Here is a 25955-nt window from a genome sequence, read left to right as displayed (position 1 = left end):
TTAAAAACATGGACAAGTGCATTTTATTAAAGAATAAATTACAAGAATACACAGATGTATAAATAATGTCAAATAACACTGCAAATTATACTTTAAATGTGTCACGGTAACTTTACAAAAAGTAATCTATAAATAAGTACCATGATGTTGTATTACTGACTCAAAGGGGCCACAGGGGGTCGGACGGCAGCGTCTCAACCTCATGACACACTCAACTCACATATGCAGAAAAATCCAATTAATAATGTCGACGTGAAAACTGACAGCCTGTTTGGAAAGAAGCATGCACAAACAAACACAATCCCACATATTTCTGCTGTTAGACCTTCCATTGAACTAAAATCACAACATCATACTGACATATGTGACTCTATAGTCATGATCGATTTACTGGAGGATTACATCATTTAGTTTTGGCATAATGGTTCTCCACAATATAGCAACTGTACAAGGTAAAACATGGATAAGTCTTGAACTTGGCAAACTTGGTAAGCATGTTTACAGCTCGGTTATTTAACGAACACCATTAGAGCATTAAAGTTTATAATAAACCTGATATGTTGGCATGCTCTGTAAACATTTTCAGGTGAAATAAATCGGTAAATGAAAAATAGACTGAGCATCTATGGTCTTTTTCTCCCCTATCAATAAAACTGTTTTAAAGTTGAAGTCTGCTGCCACCAAGTGGTGAGCAGGGGTAGTTTAGTTTTAAACTGGCAGTGCAAGTTTTTAAGCTCTCTATTCATGTGCTAAAAAACCGACAAACCTGTTTATGTTGATGTCTTTAGAATGTTGTTTATATTTCTATATGCATGTTCTCTGCAATGCAAAATAAAACAGGCAACACAAGTGGAATATGTTTTTGGTAGTGGCCACCATGGAGGGTTGAGTTAGAGAGTGTGATTAAAAGAAAATAACCTTTGTGCAAAGATAAGTGTCTTGAATAAATCCTGCAATCATCTAAAATCCTGTCATTTAAGTGTAAAATATTCACAATTACTAAAATCCATCTGAATCTACGCTAATCTAGATAAAAATCCACAAGGTGTCCCTGCTGGGGCATAATGTTATCATACAGTGAACACTTGCTGGATGAGCTGCATCTTTCCTACTGATGCAGATACTATAGTTAGCCTCATTCATTGCAGTAGAAAACAACTGATACTGCTCTTGTTTGCCATTTTATAATGCATGGAAACAATAAGAAAAAAAACTAATTAGGCTGGGTGAGGGAATATTAAAGACAATATTTTTCTTTGAGTGGATTTGTTATATATGTTAAGATGTCCTGACAGTAAGTCTTAACAAAGGGATCCTTTTTGCATTTGAGCACCAGCTGCAGAGAATTTAAAAAGGCAAAATCTCAATACAAGCTGCTGCTGTTTTTCCTAAAACTGTAAATTGTTTCCATTATGTTTCTTAATGTGGCACTTTAGAGATTTTCTTTCAAAAAAGGTAAGAAATAAACTGTTAAAAAAGTGATGGCACAATGTCTTACTCGTGTTGGCTTCACAAAATGAAAACCTTAAAATAGAAAAGTCATGATGAACCAAATTTCTAAAGCTCTACAGCAGTGCTGTGCTAAGTGTGGCCCTCAGAGGAATTTCAGTGGGCCTTGATCACAATTTTAAAACGTTCAAATTAGATTGGCCCTTAATGCAAATACAAATAAAACCTACTATAGTGCTATTTCTCCTTATTAAAACCTGTAAAGGAAAGTGTACGGTGCAACACAGTATTTTCACCTTTCATCACGTTTTGCTTTTAGTTTTATTTAACTGCTGTTGGTCATTTCAATTTAGTCGACCCTTGGCTTCTAAAGCCAATTACCATGAACTCTTGGTGACTGTTTAACTGACATGAGGTCCTGTAGCTTCATCTATAAACATAAAACTGAGCTCAAGTAGATTTGAATTTTTTCAGGCGTTTCCTAATCATTACCCATTCAGGCATTCTTTACCTACTGATTATTTTTCCTTTGTACTGTAACACATAGGAAGCAAACGTGCTGCTGTTTATCCGACAGTGGCAGCAGTTTAGAATTGGTGATGGTAAAAATTATTACATTTTCATCTGTGCAGAATTTTTAGAAAGTGCATCAAATTACAGGCCAAAAAAAAAAATCAGTGAAGTCTTAATTTAAGTATATATGGCATTAAATACAAAGAACTAAATAATTGTACTTACTGGTCAATGATCAGCACTTATCAAGGGAATATCACCCAATTCTGATCTCTTGCTGTTTCAATAGCAAATCTCATTTTCTCATCTGTATGCCAGCTACATTTAACTTCTATTTAAATCTATTTCACTAAATAACTTATAATTTTCAGAACATATGTTACATTTAAGCTCAAAAAGTATTGATTGCATGGGTAATTACTTTCAGACTTGAATACTGGACTCCTTATTCTCTAATAAGTTAATTCCCACACAGTAACCCAAAATTATACTTTTTTTTGTTGCTTTCTTTGAACGAAATACTAAAGAAATGTTAGAACACATACCGGCAAATAAACAGCGAGTGTCTTTGAGACGGGTCAATTAAAACAGAAATGACTAATGTTGCAGAAATTTGAGCGAGGAATGGATTCAAACAAAGGGTTGGGTAATACGGCTCACATGCAGCAGAGCATTTAACTAGAGGTGATATTTTGTACATTTATGGCTCATTGTTGTAGTTCAATGCCTGATTGGTGACAATACTCTATCTTCCCATTAATAATCAATAAAGATAATCAAGAAGGAAAACTAAGTAAAAGTGTCTTTGGAGTGGTAATCCAAGCTCTGTTTGATATGTTCGCTGTTAAATACAAACTAAATGTATTCTCCTGACTTATTATTAAATTGGAAATAAGAAAATAGGTTGAATGAGAGAACTTCTGCAATTTAATAATCAATTATCCTAACCTCAGTATACCACAGATTTGTCATTAAAACCCCAGAAGTCGGGAAAATGAACATCCTTTGGATGGGTTGACATGGAAAAGGAGGCAAACAGAGTTTTACAGACTAATAATGGTTATTTCACTCATGCAGCAAAGCTGGGGTGAAAAAAAAATCCTATAATTTTAATCTTACAGATTCCTATATGAGCATCATTGCGTTTTTTTTATATTGACCCATTCTGCCACTGACTGACTACAGGTTGCTTTCTTGGGTGTCGTTCGAAGTGATGAGGGGCAGACCTCCGTTGGCGTTTAATCTCTTGGCACGGTACGTCTCGTAGTGAATGTTGTGAGTGACCTCCTTCAAATCCTGCAGGTGGGACCTGCAGATAGGTTGTGCAAAAAACAAATAGCACAGTTCAAAGGTCATTTCAATCTTTTGAATTGAACAATAAAAAAAATGTGATTACTTGATAGTAATAGAAACAAGTCAAAATACATCTTCTCCTCATTTGGCATGTCTAATTTACAAAATAGAAAAATCAGTGCTTATCATTTTATGTAAAGTTTCACTTTGTGGTAAGTATTTGCTTAATTATTCAGGTTGATCTTGTTTTACAGTCAAAGCTTACCATTGATGCTATTCCTATGGGATAATGAGTTGCTATTTATTAAACAGCATTAATTTGATCACTTAAAATGCAGAGTGTAGTTTTCATTAAGGGAGGGAAGATACCTGAAAAATTTGATTTCTTTATAAAGCAGTCTAATGGCTTTTCCTTTCAGATTTCAGTCAGTCATGCAAAATTGTTCGGTCTATTTTAGAATGTTACATGACTGGTAAAATCAAAGCAGGTCATTAGCTGGATTCCATGTACACCCAAACTAGGAGGTCAGAGTGACGCAATCTCAGAGGTTTAGGGATCTCATCGATCCAATATAGTCACAATCGTACCAGTTAAAACCATAACAAAGTCAAAAACCGTGATCTACAAAGTGTTTTCACAGCACTGAAACATCTTGTTTTATTAAAAGTGAAGAGTAGTATGTGTACAAAAAACAAAGTAGGTCAGTTTGAAGGTCAGAGCTACAAGGTTTTCATCAAATTGGTACTTAAAAAAAAAAAAAAAAACTCAACAGAACATCTGCAGTGGAACAGAAAGAAGAATATCAAGAAAAAGCAAAGAAATGTTTTTTTTATTAATTTTGATGGGATCAAAGAAGAAGTATTTACTTCTGGTTGTGACGCTAACATAAAGGATTCTGTACAAATAGGAATAGTTCCCAGATCCTCAGCGTCATATTTCTCAGAATCAAACCTCACAAAAATACCCAAAACAGTACGGAATGAGAGTGGACCACTTACTGGCTGAGAGAAGTTAAACTTGTAGCTGTCACCTTTAACTACTGTTAATACAAGCAGCCGCCATTTTTAGTGCAGAAGTCGGGTAAGGTCTTGTTGCCTCGACTTTCTGAATCATCATTTCAACGTTCTTTTAAATATTCTGCTCAGAGTTTGGAAATTATGACATTTGAGAAGGAATGGAATGCAGCATATTTCTAGGCTTTGGACATAAATGTGTTTGCTTGCTTCTTAGCATTTCTTTTGTCAGCAAAAAATAAATTATTTCAGGATAAATTTCATTTAACCACTGAAAATTGCACAATGTCTGCTTTCTGACCATTTTAGCGGATTGCTATATGCCATGTGGATTCATTTGTAGGAACAACTGGGTATCATGAGGATAATAGTGTTAGCAGCTGCCAGGTTTCCTGATGGTGATGCTCAGAGACATATCTGGGGGAGGGCAGAGATGAACCTAGAACAGAACCCTGGGAGTCGGAACATTTTCTCTACTGCATGATATGAAGCTATGTCTTATCTACGTGTAGCAAACTTGAACTGCTTCAGTTCAGATGTTTCCAACAACTGGTGCCAACATGTCCAGCTGATAACTTAATATGGTGGCAAGGAAAGATGTGGTGCCAAAACGTTACCAAAAAATGTGAAAGCTGATTATCATTCTAAACAAAAAATTCGTCCAATAACCTCTTTAATACTGAAAGCATAACATGGAAAACTGTCCATAAAGTGGACAGTTTGGCAAAGCATAGGGCGCAGAGGGACTTAAGTTGGGGTATGGTCAGTATGAAGCGACAGCAAATGTGTGACCAAATGATCTAAATTAAAGCACTATCATGGCTGCAGTGGCGCCCTGAGAGAGATGGTTTTAAACCTTAATGGCTACGATGGCTGAACATCAGACATGTACTAAGCTGTTTGGTTTTTAACCAATACGTTTAACTGCAGGAGTCACATTTCAACCCACAGAGGGCAGCATTGAGATTTTTGGCCAAATATTGCAGAATAGTTATCTGCAAAAGAAAGTTGATTTCAGGTTTTATTTACTTCTTAAATCTTTTATTGGGGCAGCATTTAGATATGCTTCAGAAGGCAGACTTACCTGATCAGGAAATCTCTCAGCTGTGCAAACTCACAGTGGTTTGGATTTTCAACTGAAAAAAGAACAGAAAATAAAAACAGATAAAAAAAAAACCCTACAATTTTCACTGGATGCAATCAACAGGCAAATTAACTAATCAGTATGATTTGACTGAATAAAATCTGTAAAGTCCCTTCAGATGATGTTATATTTTGAGGCTAAATAAAATAAACAGGTTTTATTTCATTTTGATGTTTTTATGGCAAAAGCACCAAAAAGTCATTAACATTGCTCACCTTCTATGATTCCCCAAGGTATCTTTCTCCCCAGGACTCGTTTACCATTCACTTGGTATTCTTTATCACTTCCAACCACAGCAAAGGGCATCGTTTCCTGCAGACAGACAGATTTCACAATAATCCAGCGTTAATAAAAGTTCTTTACATGAAAGAAAGTGTTTCCAGTATCCCTGCGTCTCACACCTCTAATGGATTACAACAAAAATGTGACCGAATTCAAACAACTTTTCATTTTTATTGGCATGACCAGAGACAGAATGGCTAGAAACAGTTTTGTTAAACGCAACATAAAGGCTCCCAGTGGCACAAACATCACTCTACAGTGTGAATGTCGCATCTGAAAAAAACCCAAAGCTAGCAAAGTTAGCAAAAATAAAATCAAGAAGGTGGTAAGAAGGTTGAATCTTCTTTTAGACAGCTGTCAGCTGTTCATTCGTGCTATTGCAACATTAAGCAGATAATGCTGAGATCATCACAATAAAACGGTTTAATTATATCCTTTAAGCCAGAGGTACTGCATGGGGGTCGCAAAAGTCTTGGTTGACTACTTCTTTTATATTCCTTCCTGCAATTTTTTGCACTAATTAAAATGTCTTTAAATCCACATTAACATGAATTCAACACACTGTAGTAAACAGATAAATGAAAGCAGAAGATGTCTTTCAGTCATCAATGCACACATTCAGCGACACACAGGAGCTCTTTCAAACCTGGACACCGTTTCATTCACAACACCTGTCCCATCAACCAGGAATCAGAGTCAGAAATACTTTAATAATCCCAGGGAGAAATTACTTTCGTTACATGACTCCATATGTAATAGAGTGACTATAGGACCAGATTGATATAACACAATTTCATACAATATATATGATTAGGGGGTCCCCGCTCCATCTCGCAATCAGTTTGGGGGTCCTTGGCTTTGAAAACGTTGAAGACCCCTGCTTTAAGCTGTATTCTTGTGCCTGTCAGGAAAGGCGTTGTATTTGTAAATGTGAATATAACACCAATTGTTTTCTTTATTATAAATAATAAAAAACATGATTTAGAATGAAAACAGTTTTTACATGTCATGACTTTTACTTTTCTTTTTCAAATTATCATTTTTTTCAAATTATGAAAATAAACGTCATCTACTGGTATTCGTATATCTTTCGTACAACAAATTGGTTCTTTCCAACCAAATCTGATTAATCTTTTTTCTTCCTTGCTTATGTTTCATAACAAAAAATACAAAAAGGAAAAACAAATGAAAATAGTTTTTATTAAATTCGTCCCTTCTGGGAATTGACTCTAATTTTTAGGGCAATGAAACTAAAGCTTTATGTTTTGCAACAAACAATGAAACTATAACATAATGTTTGCAGCTAGTGGTGTCAAACAGTGAGCCAGTTTATCAGTTACGAGTAGAAATCTGAGAATAGAAAATAAAGAACTGATGTCACTGAGATATGGAAGCCCAAGGAGCACAATGGTTGAAAAAAAAAAATCTTGATTTTCCAAAAATGAAATCTTCATAATCAAAATCGATTAATCGATAAAATAAATCATTAGAGTCTAAAAGTAGATTTTAATTGAAAAAAAAGTGTTACTGGGATTAAATAGATGAGAAAGAAAGGAAGGAAGGATGAACTCACTCTGATCTTGTCGTTGTCACTCTTGTCCTCTATGTCGTCATCAAACTCTTTCTGTGGGTAAAACTCGATCCCGTTCATTTCCAGCTCCTTCCTAACCTGCGCCGTAACAGAAGGCAAAGACAGAACAGCTCACACTTTCTTCACCCCAACACATTCCTAATAAAACCAGTTCTCATCTGTTAAATGACCCAATTCGTCAGTGATGATCCAACTAACCCGCTGTTTGAACTCTTGTCTCTCCTCGATGGTCATTGTGTCAGACTTTGCGATCACAGGAATGATGTTCACAGAGTGACTCAAACGCTTCATGAACTCCACATCCAGCTGTCGAAGACTAGCACAGACACACACACAGAATAGAATCTGAACGTTCGCATTATAAAAGGTTTCTAGAACAGCTCACCCCTCTCAAAAAGTAAAGATAACACACTAATAACTAACCCTTACACGGCATCAGTTTTACTTCTCTGTTTACCAACTACCCAAGAATTATAACCTGATGTGGCCCAACATTTATCAAAGCATTTACAGAATGGGTACGGATTTACGAAAGACTGCAGCCATTAAGGAGCCATTTCCCTGTTGTCAGCAACAGCTTATTGTGGGGCGCCTAAAGGCTGATATATACTCAGAAACCAGGTCGTCTGCATGTGTCGCAGTGAACGCAAATGTGCCCCCACCCCTTCCACAGACACTCTGCTGCACCTCTTCGAAATTGTAGTTGACCAGAGACAGTGCCGCAGACAGGAGGCCTCTGATTGGTCAAATCTAAATCCGCTCTACACTATGTGTATTTCCTGTTTGGTACCTTACAGCCTTGTTCTGTTTTTATGACCGCCATTGTGGAAAAAACGACTCGTGAAGTTGGACCAGCTAGAAGAGCGAGGTGCGCGAGAACGCTGGGACCCTTTTTCCACTTGTATCCCCGCTATTTTTCGCCCTCATGACCCTCCGTTGTCGCACCAACTTGCCCTCACTTCCTCACCACCTCTTGCGTTGTGGTGTGGAATAACAAAGCGCAGACCACGCTTAAATATTGGGCATAAATCAAAAATATCTGCAACAAGCTCACAGCGACACACTACTGCGGGAGCATAATCAGCCCATCCAGGGGGTCAAGGTGCCACCCAGGCGGCTCCCAGCCAACAAGAGGGATTTTCCTCTGCAGTTTTACTCACGAGTGGCCAGTCGGGGGAATAAAGTAGAGGCAGCAGTGTACTCTGGTGTCAGGGATTCGCTTCTTCCTGGTGATGTTCACCTCTTCTTTCAGGAACTTCTCAAACTGTTCATTGATGTACTTAGAGATGGGTTCCCAGCTAGGGGGGAAAAAATGCACGATTGTTACAGATAACATATGTTACTGCAGCTCTGTGGAGCTCAAATGTTATGTTTTCATCATGGTTTGGATCGTTTTTGGGTCGATATGACATCAGGCTGATATCAACATGGTAGGTTAGTCAGGAAACTTACCAGTTGTCGTTGTTTATTTGGTCTCCAAAGCCAGGAGTGTCAACAACTGTCAGCTTCATCTTGACCCCACCCTCTTCAATCACTGTAACCATAAAAGTAAAGACAGATGGATTTTCCTGGTGAGTCAAACCATGTTATCTACACAGGTTGGTTTAATCATGTCATAATCTTGGTGCTGATGACTGGCCTAATTACTCATTTCATTCACCTGCCTAGCTCCGCCCAGCTCTCGTTACCGTTCATCAGATCCACCTGTTTCAGGCACTATTTAACCAGCCTTCATCCAGTCATCAGAGCCAGATTATTTGAGCCTTCGTTGAGCTGAGTATTAGGACAGGAGCTCTCTACTGCCACAGAGAAGCAGCTCCAATATCCAGCCTCTCCTCAGCCTGATCTGTGTCCCTCCACCTGGATGCCTGATGGCGGCTTGGAGGAGCTCCTCTGGGCCAGGCTGCTCAGGTGGAGGTGGGGGGCTTCGTCGTTAAAGGAACACTAACAATGTTCCTCTAACGATGAAATGAGAAATCAGGCCAGTCATCAGCACTAAGATCATAACAATTCCAGTTTCCTAATGCCAACAAACTACTGAACATTACCTTTATTTTATTTTTTTTACTTCATTAACAGATGGAAAACAAGTTTTTAGAAGCACCTGACTTTATCTAGAATGCAATATTAGGAGCTGCAAACTTAACTTTGAATTTCAGAATAAGAATTACTTCACAAGCCTGTTTTTTCTTCCAGTATGAACAACATTTGGGAATTATATTCTCTAACTAGACATCAAATAGCTTGAGTTAACAGACAGATAACTTTATTATTTTTTGTAGCTTTTTTCACTGAGAGGATCTTGACGACCAGGGTGGGAATATTGTCCTAATCATAAATTCTGACCCAGGCTGAGAAATAAGAGGATAATGTGAATTGTATTTTTTTCTAGGGGCTGTGTCTGTTCGACTGGAAAGTGTATCATGATATAAACCCTTCATAGCCGTCAATATTGATGATTGTAAAACAGGTATTCCCCATTCCTGAATGTGTTTGGCTGAGCCGCGTTCCATGCTGTTAGGAAATATAGTTTAACCCACAATTAGATCTAGTAAAACCGCAGGACAACGGATGTAGCGGCTAAATTGATTGTAGGTTTTTTTGGCTAGACGATGCACACTTAATCTGATTTAGTGTTGAGAATAAAAGGTTCTCAGTCATCTTAGAAATTGTTCATGTTAGAAGGACGCTGCTGCCTAAACTTTTATCTTTGTGGTGAACTTTTCAGTGCTGGGTGGATGAGTGGTTGAGGAAGCAGCGGTTGAACATGGCAGATTTCCTCGCAGGCACGATGCCTCACATTTGTAAAGCAGTCAGTGGAAACTCAGCCACCAAGATCGTCTCCAGTGATCGTAACCCTAACCCAAGGAACAAACTGCCCAATGCTGGTGTGGAGGTGCGGTATGTTAACTCTATGATGGGACAGCACTGTGGTCTAGTGAACCTTGGTTGCTTGGTAACCATGCTGTTCACTCATTGGTGGGAAAAATAGTCTCTGTTGCATTGTTTCATTATTAAAGACAAATATTTTTTTTTGTGTTTGTGGGTTTGACTATGTTTCTTTATGGGCTAATAATCAGGGTAAATGTTTTATAAAAGCAATAGATTTCTCTGAGATATTGCTTTATTATTGGCTAGTATTTTTAACCCTGTGTAAACATAACCAAAAACCTTTAAAAATCGCTCACCCTACTACAAACTTTTTTAATTCAGGAGGTTGAGAGGCTAAATCCTGTCCTTACTCACTTAGTTCTGAATCAGAGTTCAGAATAATTAGTTTTATCAGATATATTTATATCGATCATTTGCCTATCGCGATTTATACTGTTGTCATCTTTAAACTTGATGATAAAAAGACTATTCCAGGAAGTCTGATGATTTCTGGGAATTAAATAGGAAGAAACAACAAAAAAAGCTTTGGATTTCTGTTGTACAAACATATTCTCTTGATTATTACTGATCTATCCCCTCATCTTGAAGTGTGATCATATATCTGTCCTATCATGTGCCCTTTCGTCTCCTCTTTATTCTCTCACATATTTCTCTCAAACTGTTGAGAAAACACCACATCTGTTGATCCTGTGCTGCTATCAGTAGAGATGCTCCAAAAAGAATCCGCTGACTGCTGTTATTTATGAATATTGAAAGGTTTTTTAATCCAGGACTGCTTGATTAACAGATTACAAAACAGAGCAATGGAACCAGGTTAAAGTTTCTACAAATAAACCAAAAAAATAGAAACTAAATAAACCTGCATTACTTACTGTCTGGATTAGAGGTCAAACTCTGTTGATAATTAATTAGAATAATAACAGAGTTTAGTTCATTTAGGTTTGATGAATTTTAAGTGTAGAGAGGGATTATTTTGGAGCATACATCCTGTAGACCAAAGGCATGATAGTGGGTAAGGCTGTGGGTTTCTTCACTGCTTCAATGACTGGACAGCCTGCAGTCAGTGATTCATGTATTATTTCTGCACTGTATCAGATTTGGCTCGGCGACACTGTGAGACCATCTGTCTGAACTAGAAACTGGGCTTTCTTGAAAAGGAAAACAAAAAAAGGAATATCTGAAGGTAATGCCTTAAAAATACATAATGTTGAACCGTGTCTCACTGTAGTGAACTCTTACTGTCTATTCCTGAGCAAAGCAGCCTCTGTGGGTCGTTTCTTTTTATATCTTATCAGGTTACTGTGCGGCTACTCATTAGCCTAATTAGCTGGAAACTATCCCATCAGGTATTTTTTCACTTTACATCATTTCTTTCCCAGTGTTTACATCCTGCTGTCTCAAATTCACACGGAGAACACGGGTTTGTTTAGATATTTTAAAAGGCAGAAAATGAGACCCCAAGATTCCAGTGGTTCTTAATATAAATGGATCGCTACATGGATTTTTATTATATATATATTCCAGCACTGGTCTGTAAAGTATTGGCTATACTGTTGGAAGACATGAGAAAACAAACATCAGAGCAGTTTAGCGGAGTTAGTGATGCTAAGAGAAAAGATGAGAGTATACAAGTTTGTCAAAACCAACAGAGCTAAAAGCATTTTTTAATTACGGCTCCTGGGAAACTGATCTTTAATTAGGAGCTGCGAGTCAAAGCGGCAGATATAAATATCCTTATCATAAAAAGCCTCCAGCACTGATCTTTTGAAACCCACCATCTACGCCTCGAAGCTTATCTGCCCAACTGGACAAATATCACTCAAGTCTCTTCATTTAATTACCTCCCCTTTATTCATATATAGCTGATTTATTCTGATTAGCTTGGGAATGAAAGCAAAGGCAGAGTTCAAGTAAACAACCCTTCCTCTCCCTGCCTAAAGCAGACTGCGTATTTTATACTGAACGTTACTGAAGCTGCTCTCTTTATAATGTTATATAGGTATAGTCGAGGTTTTTCACGGTCTTGGTTCTGTTAAGTTTTCTTTTGAGCATTCAGTTTTACTTTGCTCCATGTTTTCTACTTTTATTGGTTTAACTCCTATTTTGTTGTGTTTTCTGGATATATTTGACTTCTTAGGTTTTTCTTTGTTGCCCTCTGTCGCCCTCTAGTGTTGGTCTCCCTTTTCCCTCGCTCCCTTCTAGAATCCTCTCTTCACGCCTGCTCCTAATTAGCTCATTAGTCCTGTCTTTGTTCAGTCTCCCATATAAACTCTCCCTGTGCAGTTCCTCAGTGCTGGTTCCTAATCTTTCCCTGACTCCTCATGCTTGTTTTCCCCGATATCTCCATGGTTCTGGTTTGTTTTACATTTTTATGTTAGATTTTTGGATTCCTGCCTCAGTTGCTTGTGAACATTCAATTAAATCTTCAAGAACTCACAACTGCCTCCCTGCTTCTGCATTTGGGTCCTTAAAACCTCCACTCAACGCTTGAGAGAGCATGCATGAGCCCGTTTCTCCTTGTGCACGCTCTGTTTAAAAGTTGCTGTTTTCATTGCTCATACAAGCTTACTTTCCAAAAGATTAAACATTTTTCCACTATGTCAGACTCACCACCAGTAAGTGAAAATGGGGGCGAGATATCGCCAGAATGATTGACAATTAGGAGGACCGCTTATTTTAATGAGCCACCTGGAAAACGAACATCATCCACTACACCTTTAAGTGAATAAGACGAATGCTCTGAAGGAAGGAGAAGAGTTTTCCTTTTTTACTCACCATGAGACACTGACTTGATCTCCACGGTTTTGGGGATCTTCTCATCACGAGACCATCCTGCACTCTTCCTGCTCACCTGGGACTTGAATAAAGTGTTCACCAGAGTGGACTTGCCGAGCCCACTGTGACCTGAAAGGGATTTGATGTAGGTTAGAATTCGAATAAGCTAAAGAGAAGATATAAATGGGAGAAATGTGATCTATTGTGACGCACCAACAACCATGATGTTGAAGTCAAAGCCAGTCTTCATGGTCTTCTTTCGCATCTGTTCAATGATGGTGTCGATGCCAATGTAGCCAAGCAGAGCGGAGCCCCCGCTGGAGCTGTGAGAGCCTCCGTGACCTTGACCCCCGCTGTGAGCTGGAGCATGACCCCCGGCATGAACGCCGCTGTGGCCCACACTGTGACCGTGAATGCCAGCAAGGTTTGCACCGTGACCGCCGATGGAAACTGGAATAGCACTTGGAGGAGCAGTAACGCCGCCCGCTCCGACACCTGGGCCCTGGGGGGGAAAGGGACTAGAAGGGGAGGGAGCCCCCACGTTCGGGGGCTTGGCAGGAACGGCTGGCTTGGGTCTAACCTCTGGTGGAACTATGTCGGACATGTCTGCAGAGACAGAAATACATTATAGTTGAGGAGAGGACCAAAGAGTAGGCCAGTATTGAACATCTTCTGTGCTCAGTATTAAAGCAATGAGTTTTTCAGCTAGCTTAAAATGTAAACCAATGGCTTAAAACTAACATGCACTTCAGAAATCTATGTCTTTGAAGTGCTTAACATAAAAAGAGGCTTTGGAACAGTCTGGTCCAAGTACAGCTTAAGCCCAACCAGCATGCATTCACAAAATCAACTCCTACCTCTTAAAGGCCACATCCCTCTACCCCACAAACAAATGTCATGTTTTTCTAATCTTTCTTTGTCTTTAACTGTCTGACAAATAATGGCTGCGGTACTTTAATCCAAATTGCTAAATATTAGAGTTTTAACAGATATTGGAGTTTTAATAGATAGAATAGAATTCAACTTTGTCATTACAATGTCAGAAGAACATGAAATTCGCTCTCTGCATTTAACCCATCCCTTTGTGGAGCAGTAGGCTGCCACTGTGTTGTAAGGGTCTTGCTCAGGGACCCAATGTGGCAGTCTGTGGGAGTGGGGCTTGAACTCAGAACCTCTGGGATCGAAGCGCAATGTGCTTTTGCGCTTGCCTAGATATTGCCCTAGATATTGGAGTTTCAATAGTTAGAGCATCATTGCCCTCACTATGGTGACTTGTTTTCGGTCAAGTAAACATGTAAAATGCAGTAATCTGAAGGAGAGGGTTTGTGAGATTTTGCAGCTGAAATTAGCATCTTACAGATACTTAAAGGAATCAGTAGTGCAAAACAGGGTGACATAAAAAAAAACTCAAAGATTTTACAAAGCTTATTTCCCGCACTTACTGACCACCTACTAAGGTGATGGAAGAAAAGCTTCTCATTAACTCTACCATTATTTTGTAGGATATTCTTACACAGATGTTTCTTAAAAAAAACAAGGCTTTGAAATAATGCCTTGATTTTTTTATAAAAATCTTAGCATTTGTCTTTAAAAAATCCCCACTGTTATAATCTTGGCAATGTCCCTTGTCAGTATTTTGTACAACAACCTTTTGGAAAGAGAATAAAACTCCATCTTCTGCTGTATTGTTCCCCAAGGTTGGAGCAAACAGACAGGAGTATCTCTGAACATTTTTATTTGCAAAAATCTTCGTTATTCAGAAACCAGGTGTTTTGGCTTCCTCTTAGCTTAGATCTTGTTTTTTTTTTTTGTTGTTGTTGTTTTTTTATTGGATTATGGATTATTAGCCAAGTTTTTTGGACCATTAACTTGGTGGAAGACCTAATTGAGAGGCACTTTCAATCCCTTTTTTGATTCCAGCAGGTTAAAGGACTATTTACCCCTAAATTAGCTTTTGTTTAGCAAAAAAACTGTAATTAACTGTAAAAAAAAAAAAAACAACAATTCTCTCTACATGTACCAGGAAGTATTAGGAATATTTACTGCAATTTTTTTATTTTTCATAACTGACCACAGCAGCTCCATCCTAGGCAGCAGTGCTTTGCTTAGTGACTGACATACATTAAATGATTTAATAGATAGAAACATTTTAACATTGGATAAAAAGTAAATGGTATTTTTTTAGTACAGGGCGAGGGATTCAAATAGATTAAGAGAGCTGCATCAAGTGACATTTCTATTCAATTAGGTTTAATTAAAATTTTATGTCTTATTAGGTCAATATACATTCATAACTTAGGAATTTAACATGTTTTTGACAACATTTAAGTTAAAATTACTGTTTTCTATAAAATCTGAATTAGAACTCAATAAAAACTGATAAATTCAGCAGTAAAAATGAGAGTAATTTGTTTTGAAAAAACATTTAGCAGATGAAAGCTGGGATCCCGTCTCAATATCACTGAATCTATCACCTTATCACATTTAAGAATGAAAAAACAGAGAAGAATTGGAAAAGAAAGAATTTTTTAAGAAAAAAAAAAGAAATAGATCCAAAGGACCTATAAGTAACCATGTCTGTTCTAGTGCATAACTATGTCTATAGTGGCATCTGGCGGTTTTTTTTTTTTTAAAGGTTACTTTATACTTTTATACTTTAAGTAGTATTTGGAACACATACATTTTCACTTACTTGAATAAAGAGTCAAGGTGATACTTCAACTTTTACCCAAGTGTTTTTAACCTGCAGTATGTATACTACTACTGAAGTGACAAATGTGTGTACTTTTGATCTCCAGTGGCACTGTTGGCCCCTGTCTAGAACCGCCCATGAGTAATAAAGAAGCTGGAATCCAGTACAGATACATGATGCATAATCTCAGGATTGGGGAAGGAGCCCAGATTAGTCAAACTTTCAGAGGAAAAATTAGTCTTTGGTTGCATCAGATCATTACAGAGACAAGCTGAGGCTGAGAGATGCTGATGGCAACTTGAGCCATGCATATGGAAGAGCCTCAGTTCCTCCCAGATGTAGGAAGCTGAGGTCAGTGAGGCAGCAGCTGTCGCTTTGAGTTAGTCCAGCCAGTGGTCATCACACAGCTCTGCCCTCTTTCACCCTCTCATAACCCCTCCTCTAGGAGGAACATTTCAGCACCTCAGGCTGATATCCTCAGAGGGCTGTGAGGTGTGATGGGATCCTCACCACCTGATGTTGCTAACACAATGGAAGCTCATTAGGCTAAAGGTAAACGGTGGCGTTTAATGCAGCCTGATTGGTTATTTGAACGCGAGTTATAAAGGGCTCCGAATATGCGGTTAGCTCCATCCCCGCAGACCCCATTGTCTCTGCAGGCTGTTAGCCCGCTGCTAGCACCCTCCCTATCAGCAGCGCCACACTCACCGAATCCCGTTCAGTCCGTCAGACGTCCTCCGAGAGAAAGCGGGCTGTTTAGTAAAATGCTCCCAAAACCTCAACGCAGAGATGCTAAAACCAGGAGGGTCATGTGATGAGCGCCGATACCTTTTCTATCTCACCTCTGGCCGTCAGAGAGCCCCCCCCCTCTTTGTCTGTTGCCAAGGCGACAAGAGGAGAGGGAGTGGGGAGATGCAGCGCACATGCGCACTGCAACTCTGGCTCTGAGGGACATCTTTTCAGAACCGTGTGTTGACAGTGATCGTCACTATTTTATGGAAGCCCGTTTCTGCCACTCTGTTAAAAAAAAAAAAAAAAAAAATTATATATAAATATATATATATATATATATATATATATATATATATATATATATATATATATATATATATATTATAATGAGATACTATCTCATTATAATGATATATATACAGTATATATATATATCATTATAATGAGATTCTATCTCATTATTTTGTGTAACTATCTCGTTATAATGAGATTCTATCTCATTATAACGACATAGTGACTAAAAATAATGAGTTACAATCTCATTATTCAGTATCTTATACTTATATCTTAGTAATTTAGTATTGTATTATTTAGAACCATCTCATTATAATGAGAAAGTAATGAGTTACTATCACATTATAATGAGAGAGTATATCATTATAATGAGATACTCTCTCATTATAATGAGTTATAATAACATAGTAACACAAAATAATGAGATAGTATCTCATTATAATGAGTAGCGGAAACGAGGTTCCATAAATTTGAAAGGGGGGTTCAAACTCCACAGTCTCCAAACGTGCTGAGCCTGTGCAGATTATCTCATTACAATGAGATACTATCTCATTATTCAGTATCTTATACTTATATCTTAATAATTTAGTACTGTATTATTTAGAACCATCTCATTATAATGAGAAAGTAATGAGTTACTGTCACATTATAATGAGACAGTTTATATATTATTTTTTTAACAGAGTGGCAGAAACGGGCTTCCATACTATTTATAGGTCTAGACTTTTGCATAATTTGATTAACCTCTGGATAATTTGGCGTTTTAGTTTTAGAAATACTGCAAAAAAAAAGGAAAATAAACAACTTGCACTATATTCTTAAAGCAAATAAAAGCATCTGATGTGCTGACCTTTAAGAATGCCATTGTGCAAGGGCTAAAAAAAATTACATCTTAGAATAGTGTTATGGATTTTCTTTAACTCAATAGCTCCAAAACCGAACCATCGTGGTTGGAACTCATCAAACCAATTATCCATAACCAGCATCACCTTTTCTGGTACTAACATCCCGCTATAATTAACAGTTAGTAAAAATTGACTTCCAACTCACTTTTGAAGCCCATATAAATCACCAATGCAAGACCTCTTTCTACCACCTCCATAACGTTTCAAAACTCTGTCCAATTCTCCCCTTGCCGCCCCATGGGAAGGAGAGTTCATGCATTTCTTTCCTCCAGACTGGACTATGCAACGCACTTTCATTTGGGATTCCTAGAAAGAGTCTGCAGAGACTCCGGTACATTCAAAACTCTGCAGCTAGGATCCTGATGAGAGTGCGGTAACATGAGCACATTATCCCCATTCTCCATTCATAACACTGGCTTCCTATCTCCACCAGGATTTAGTACAAGGTTTCCCTCCTCACACATCAATGCATCCATGCCCCCTACCTCAAAGAACTTATCAGCCCACTGAACACAACCTGCTCCCTTTGCTCCACTCTTTCAAACCTCCTCTACATTCTGAGAACAAGACTCAGAACAATTTTGTGCTGCTGCCCCACATCTTTGAAATGTCCTCCCTGACACCTTGAGGACGCCTCAATCCACTGAGTGTTTTAAAAAGGCCTTAAAACATTTCTTTTGGTCCCCTTTACATGTTATATCATGGTTTTCTCTTTTTACCACTAGCACTTTGAGATATTTTGATGGAAAGTGGAGTATAAATTAAGTGTATTATTATTATTATTATTAATTTGAAAGTAAAGTCGTGGTGAATGAAAGATGCCAAATTGATGAAAAATATGCTCTCATTTTAGTTGAACTTGTTAGAAAAAGTAAATCTAGCAAAGCAATTGTGTTAGTTTTATGTGAACAACAGCGGACCGAAAACTCCCAAATGTGGAATTACATTAATCAGGATAATTTTAGGTTGATTCACAATATGCTAATTCGTATCCAGGACTGATATGCTTTGATTGCAAATTAGCTCTTTTCTATTTCCAGTTCGAATGCCTTTAAACCTTTCTATATCGCTGTATTTCTCTTGATAAAGTAGCATTTTTGAAAGTATTGTTGGATAGATCAACGTAAGATTTAATATCAAACTTAATTTTATTGCATTCGTATTTCAAAACATGTTATATTCTTGTGTGGTTCATATTCATGCAACATGTTGCCAAAAGTATTGGTTCACCTGCCTTGACTTACATAGGAGCTTAAATGACATCCTATTTCTAATCCATAGGGGTTCAATATGGCATCAGTTCACCCCTTACAGCTAAAAAAGCTTCAACTCTTTTGGGAAGGCTGTCCACAAAAGTGTGTTCATCTGAATTTTTGACCATTTCTGAGGTCTTACTCTAATGTTGGACGAGAAGGCCTGGCTTTCAGTCTCAACTCTAATTCATCCCAAAAGCGCTCTATTGGGTCGAGGTCGGGACTTTATGAGGGCAAGTCAACTTCTTCCACACTGCACTCAACCATCCATGTCTTCATGGACCTTCCTTTGTGCACTGGACCACAGACACATTGGAAGAGGAAGGGATCAGGCCAAACTTCCAACAAAGTTGGGAGCATAGAATTTTCCAAACTCTCTTGGTTTGCTGAAGCATTCAGAGTTCCTTTCACTGGGACTAAGGGGCCAAGCATAGCTACTGCAAAACATCCCAACACCATAATGCTCCCTCCACCAAACTTTACACTTTGCACAATGCAGTCAGACAAGTGGCAACCTTTAAATCTGGACTCACCAGTTTAACTGGCCTACCACCTCATGGCTGAGTTGCTGTCATTCAAACACTTCCATTTTGTAACCATACAGCTGACATTTGACTATGAAATACGTAGAAGTGAGGGAAATTCACAGCTGGATTTGTTACACTGTTGGCAACCTATCACAGTTCTACATGAAAATTTGCTGAGCTCCTGAAAACGACGAATTACTTAGCAAAAGTAACAACAGTCTGCATGCCTGGGTGCACTTGATTCCAGTAATTTGGATGGATGAGCAAATACTTTTGGCACTATAGAATATATAGACCACAGACATTTTTAAAAATTATAAATTATTTTTGCACCCACTTTATGGCAGCTTGGTAGGACACCTCAATACTTTGTAGTTTTCCTGCAACTAAAATAATATGAATTAAACTTTATCTAAATTAATTAGATTTAGTATTATCAGTCTCAACTTGTCAAAACAACAACCCCAGGGAAACGCATGGCCTAGCACCTGTCAGTCAGTTGCAAAAAAGAAACAAAAACGTTACATAAAGAGCTGAGAGTAAATGCAGCTCAGGAGAAAAAAAAAGTTACAATGTAAGAAAAAAAAATCTAACTTCCTTTTTTTAGGCTACAAAAACAATTTTCAGTTGTGTGACCTTGAAAAACTACGGTTTAAATATAGGGATAAATATAAGTCAGTGCAAGACACCATTGTAGTTGAAATTTTTAGCATTTTTGGTTGAGTCGCCAGTAATTATAGAGTAAAAAGCAACTTTCAGGGTCCGTTTTTATTTAGTCTTCTTTTAATGTTCAATTTTAAAGATACAAATTATTATTCAGGAGATGCTGTCAAATCAAATAACATCGTACTATTTCTACAACGACAATAAAGATAATTATTTAATTCTTTGTATGTTTAAGGTTACTACAACTTATGGTTAAGTCATTGGGTGGCCTAATGTTGAGACAGCAGCTTGCTTTTTGGAGTGACCACCAAGGCTGCAGGTTGACTGCTACTGTCCCTGAAGTAGATAGGGTTAGCTTAAGATGCAGATTACAAATTTACCTTTAAATAAAACATATGATGCTTTAATGAGAAGCTTAAAATTTGTAATTCATTCATTACAAGTTATAAGCCACAACTGCTTCCACACAATCAGAAAAAAAAACAAGATTCCCGGTTACAATAACATAGAATTCAAAGTTAAGCAAACGTTAAAGCACTGAACTTAAAATATTATTGAAGTGTGTTGCCTTTAGCGTTTGAATTCTGCCAAATTAGATTCAGAGGTACCTTTGAATCTAGCTTTGAATCTAATCTTACAAGTAAAACATAGTTAACATCCCCAGCAGCATGATGCTGCCACTTGTTAGGATAGTTATCATTGAAGATGAGTGAGTTTATTACACCTTGGTATTGGCTGCCTGTTGCGAGAGAGAACTGATGTTTTAATCTTATTAGGACAGTTCCTCAGTCTGGATATAGAGTTATAATCTTCATTCTGTATGCAGCAAAGATTTGGAAATGGAATGAGAGCGGTGTCCTTCAGCTAAGAACGAAGTGTAATATTTTGATAAGGCTGAAACTATGGATGGCTAATCATCTGCTAACGTGTATAATGTTAAATAAGATGATGTGGCAGACTGGAGATGTATAAAATGCCTTTTTAACTCTTAATCAGGGCCCAGAGGTGAGCAGCTGCCTTCTGTGCATTCTAAACAACTTCTCTGATCTGAGTAAGATTACAATTTCTATCAGAAAATGTTGTCATGTCTCCTGGTTATTTAATACATAAAAGAACTTCTTCCACACATTGCCTAGGTTTTTTTCTACTTGGCTTGTGACAAAAAAGTGAAAACTGATTGCTTATGGCTTTTCTTTTGGCAACCGCCCCAATGAACCATATTTGCCTAATGATAAAAAGGAAGCAATTCAAAAAGATTCTTCCCCTGAGCTCTGGATCTCTGCAGCTCCTCCAGAAACAATGAAAGCATTGGATTACCCACCATTTTGATCTCTATCCTGTCTGCCATGTAAATGTGTCCTGAAGATTCAATTCCCACTAAAATAAGTGACTTCTGAAGGCAATGGGTTGAAGGGAATGTTATTTAGGGGTATAAGAGTAAACTGGGATCAGTTTAAAATAGACAGCAAACTATTAGGATTTTGAGTTTGAAAAGCTCTTTATGAAAACTAGAAATATTTTCCTTCCACACAATTTTTCACAATTTTATGTTGATCTATTATAAAATCACTATAACCTGCATAGATGTTAGGTTTTTTAATGTTACTAAATGTTAAAAACCTAAAGGGCCATGAACAGCTTTGCAAAGCACCTATGACATAGTTTGTATAATTCTCTCTTCATACCTCCATGAACTAAAAGATAAACAACACTAGACAAGTCCTCATGTAAAGGTTAAGTCTTTGAATTGTAAGAAAGCTCAATAAAGAGTGCAGGGGGGATTTCTATTAGTTTTGGCACAAGAAACAACATTTTGGACATTGTTCTTCTAATGTTGTTTTGTTTTTTTTGTCCGAAAGCCATTTAAATGAATATAATTCAAAACTCCAAATCCAATGTCAAATTGATCTCAAGAAAAATGCTACCTAACTGGTTTCATACCTTCACAAGACACTGCAGAAACATTCTCATCACATTGAGCTCTTTCATCCAAGAGTCCACCAGATAAAGCCATATTTATGTCAACTACCCTTTAGAAGAGAAGCTCTTTCACCCACTACTTACACTTTATCTCACAGTTGCCCTGCTTACGTCCCTCTGCTTCCGTGGTTCCTGCATGTTTTTGCTGTGTTCATATGCCCGTGTGGAGGACTGCATTGGCATGTTTTCTAGTGCTCTTTGGTTTTACAGAGTCTGCTAACTAATGTGGTCACATCTCGGTTCAGCCTGTCTGTTTGTCTGCTGATAAGGACCAGTGTCTTCCAACCCTCTGCTATCCTCTTCAACCACCACACTCGCCTAAGCTCCACCCCCTACACACTATATGTGTACTCCTCTCTGAAATTAAAACAGAGGTACTATAATATGTCACTCAATGGATTGACTTTGGTTGAATGAAGTATTTATTGTGTTTTGGACATGTTTGTACTCACCTACATACACTGAATCTGGGTAGTGCATAGTGACGTAATAAGGGTCTTCTGAATCTTCAGTGATAAATGCTCTGTATAGGTCAGAGTAGTTTGGTTGATGGTTTTGTTGGTGACCAGGTGTAGCGGTCTCTTCTGAAGGCTGGTGAAATGCCTGCTGCAGCCAGTCAGTGGCTCTCTTGAAGTTATTGCTTGGTCTGTTTGTCTTAAATGGGCATTCTGCCACTGTTGGGGCCAAGGGGTTTTTTGGTAATGCTTTTGCAGCCTCATTGTGGTCAGGTGTTTTAAAAACACTTGTTTGATTTAAAGCTCTGTGACTAAAGTTAATGTCCTTTTGGTTTTCTCGTTCTTCTGTCAGCTCCTGATTCCAGAGATGTGTAAGTCTTCTGTCAATGTTTGAACAGGATCCATGTTGAGAATTCAAAGATTCATCAGAAACAGGTTGGAAGGTCCCCAGGCTCTGAGATGCCCCCATGGACGTCTTAACTTGATTTAATCTCTGTCCACTCCAATGTTTCTGAAGTATCTGACTGAGGTCTCTTGACTGGCAGCTTAAATCCCCTAATGATTTCTCAGACCAGCTTACTGCACTTTTTACATCTGTCTGGGTGGAGTGGCTGGGCGTTTGGTCTGGTAGAGATATTTGATGCTGAGGGGACTTGCTTTTTAGAGATTGAGCTTCTCGTTCTTTTCTCCTTTTTTCAGTGTCATGGTCAAATTTTCTTCTTGTTTCACTTTTGTCTGAATAAAGACTATTCTGGGAATCTGTACAAGGGGACAGTTGGGTCAACTTTGTTCCTTTATTGGGATCTGTTTGCACAAATGACTGATTAAATGGTGCACAGAAAGAAGTGTGAGTATAATTGTTCTTAAGGCTGTTGTCTGCTAATCTACTTAGAAGTCTTGAGTTCACAGAAGGGACATCAGACATTGGTGGAACAGTATCAGAACTGCTTGTTGCTTGGCTGGGGTCGCACTGTTTTTGCTGTTTGGTGATTAGCTTTGGTTTCGGCGTGGTAACAATATTATGGTCTCTGTTCAGAGTCTTTGGTTGGTCTGTATCTGTAATTTCTGCTTTCTTCAATCCAACTTTACTTTGAACTATGCAGGCTTTGTGAGATGTTGCTGGAAGCCTGGAAATCTCAGTCGTATGCCGGGGCTCTCTGCTGATGTTTTTTTTGCCAGGATGGGTAAAATGCAGTAACGTTCCTTGGTCAAGAACTTCATGTTTGATGTTTTTGGAAGGCCCCATTGTCATGTTAGAAAGGAAAATAGATCTGGCGTGTCTCTCTTGAGCAATGGGAGACGGTTGCCTCTCTTGTTGGCTTTGGGTGGCTGATGAAGGGGTGGGGCTCAGCCTGGGTGTTGGAACAGTCAGAGTTGGAGACACTCTTGGCTTAGGGTCTGGCTGTTGTGGTATTGGATGAAATTCACCCAACTCCCAGGCGGGAGAAAGAAGTGAATCCCTTGGTCTCGGTTTGAGAGATGGGAGTGTAGGAGAGGAACTTGGCAGTGGAGCAGGGGAAATGCAGATGTTAGGTTTGACAGAGGCGGTCATGGACTTGGGTGCTGAGGGTTTTGACCTTGGAAGAGTTGAAGCTCTCTCCTTGTTGTTTCTCTGTGAATTCAGACATTCTTTACCTCGCATGAACTGACATGAGGCTTTGGAGGAAATTACTTCATTTGATCTTAAAAAGAAAAATATAACAAATGAAGATGCATTTAGTGATCACAGATTACAAAACATCTTGTGAGATTGAAGACAAGCCACATATCTGCTTACCCATCAGCTGCTGAGAGTTTAGAGTTGCTCTTTGTAAAGATGAGGCCCTTGTCATCAAACGATGGGATTAAGATAGCTTTCTTCTTGATCACAGGAGAAGACAGAGGAAGAGGAGGCGACACGCAGACTGTAGGATGCTCATTTGTTTCGCTGTCACTCATTCTGTTGAATGGGAGCCAGCAGGAACCACCTGCAGGGCAAGACAGATTACAGATTACAGTGCACTGCAACAGTACTCATACCTCTTTAAATGTATTCACCCAAATCCCTACATTATTAAAGAGAGACCGTCGACAACAAATTAAGTTTAATCCAACAATAAATCCAGCCCATTGTGTGAAAGGGTGGGTCACATCTCAGTGGTAGAGCAGGTGCAGCATATGCAGAGGCTAATGTCCTCAGTGTAGTTGTCACTGGTTCGATTCCTGTCCCAAATGCTGTTTTTATTTGAGAGTATTATTGAAAAAACATAAAGACCAAGGAAGGCAGCAGGCAGGACTAAATGATATTGCTTAGAAATCTAAAGCAGGATAAAGTAAAAAAAAATAATAAGAAAGAAGAAGATATATATACAAGTTTTTTAATAGCTCTTGCTTCACTGCGTCGCCTGTCATCCAAAAATTGAAAGAGTATTTATCAGGCAACCAAGGGATCTGAAAAAAAAAAAAAAAACTTTAGGAGCTGCATGGATTTACTGCCCAGATGGGAAAATCTATCAACATGACAGCTGTTATTGATGCATTTCACTAATCTGGGTTTTATGGAGGTGTAGCAGGGAGACATCTTGAAAGAAAGGCTAACAGGTCCCCCTTGAAGTGTACCACAAACTAGGTTGGAACCCACTTAAAGTTTTTCTAGAAAGCATTGACTGATGGAAGCTGGATGAAAATGCAAAGCACATATTTCGAAAACCATGATTAATTTCCTTTTTCCTACAAAATATTTAATAGAGTGCCAACATTTTAAAAAGTTGACATGGTGTAACATTATTTATAGGGACTAAATTTTGCGGTACTTCTAAATACAAACTTTACTTTTTTTCCAGCAGTTTCTACAATCCGGATGTCTGAAAGCGTATTAGCATTTTATGAGACAAGCTCTTATAACTGCAAGCTCCCCAGAGTTGGAAATATGCAAGCTGTATGAAGTGACTGCATTCTGCTGCAGTATGCTAAGACGCTGAGCATTGTTATACAGAACCGATTTAGAGATTTAGAGTAAAAAAGCAAACCTGAGGACAGAAGCTCCTTCTTTGTTGCCGTCACGTTGAGAGAGTAAACAAGCCTGCGAGTTCGGGGCAATGAGCAGAGAAGTAGGAAGCGGTGGGCGAACAAGTGCCATTCTCGTCATTTTTGTTCTCTAAGCTTTCACTGTTCCTCTCACTGTGGTGTCCTGTTTGATTTGCTTCCTTGGACACAATGAAGTCTGAGTGTGGCCTGTGTGCAGCTGGTTCAGTTACAAAGCAGGCATGCAATCAGAGACTAACTCAAGCAAAACTACACAAGAGTGAGTGATAAGTTGTTTGTGCACAAAGAGCAAAAGCTGTTGGCCTTTTGGCCTTCTTGGGTCTCTGGACAAGGTTTCATGATAACTGATGGGTTGTGGTAGAAGGCAAAAATGTTGGATCATTCAAGAGATTACTTCTCTCTGATACAAAACTACATTTGGTTCATTAACATTGGATTCATTAAAAAATTCAGCAAGGTTTAAAATGATTCAAT

The 25955-nt window shown here is 38.3% G+C and overlaps 2 protein-coding genes across 3 annotated transcripts; both read right to left on the bottom strand.

The window, feature by feature from the left end:
• Positions 1-22230, bottom strand: sept3 (septin 3). Of its 2 annotated transcripts, none has more exons than XM_038292834.1 (10): positions 22087-22230; positions 13167-13559; positions 12954-13082; positions 8739-8820; positions 8447-8584; positions 7485-7602; positions 7269-7364; positions 5629-5725; positions 5354-5405; positions 1-3271 (listed from the first exon to the last, which is right to left on the bottom strand). In XM_038292834.1, the coding sequence occupies exons 2-10, from the start codon at positions 13555-13557 to the stop codon at positions 3142-3144; spliced, it is 1233 nt and encodes a 410-aa protein (XP_038148762.1). In that variant the 5' UTR covers positions 13558-13559; positions 22087-22230; the 3' UTR covers positions 1-3141. The 2 variants fall into 2 exon arrangements, with proteins under 2 accessions (XP_038148762.1, XP_038148761.1); XM_038292833.1 differs by lacking the exon at positions 22087-22230 and adding an exon at positions 16354-16542.
• LOC119788483 lies at positions 20292-25575 on the bottom strand. Its single transcript, XM_038292840.1, has 4 exons — positions 25500-25575; positions 24235-24424; positions 22455-24139; positions 20292-20377 (listed from the first exon to the last, which is right to left on the bottom strand). Exons 1-4 carry the CDS (start codon positions 25573-25575, stop codon positions 20292-20294), a joined length of 2037 nt encoding a protein of 678 aa, XP_038148768.1.
• Positions 25576-25955: the final 380 nt, after the last annotated feature.

Source organism: Cyprinodon tularosa, unplaced genomic scaffold (genome assembly GCF_016077235.1).
Source record: "Cyprinodon tularosa strain WSP-4 unplaced genomic scaffold, ASM1607723v1 ctg318, whole genome shotgun sequence".
Taxonomy (NCBI): Eukaryota; Metazoa; Chordata; class Actinopteri; order Cyprinodontiformes; family Cyprinodontidae; genus Cyprinodon; species Cyprinodon tularosa.
The sequence above is the reverse complement of the archived record's forward strand: the minus strand, read 5'-3'. Positions and strand labels throughout refer to the sequence as shown.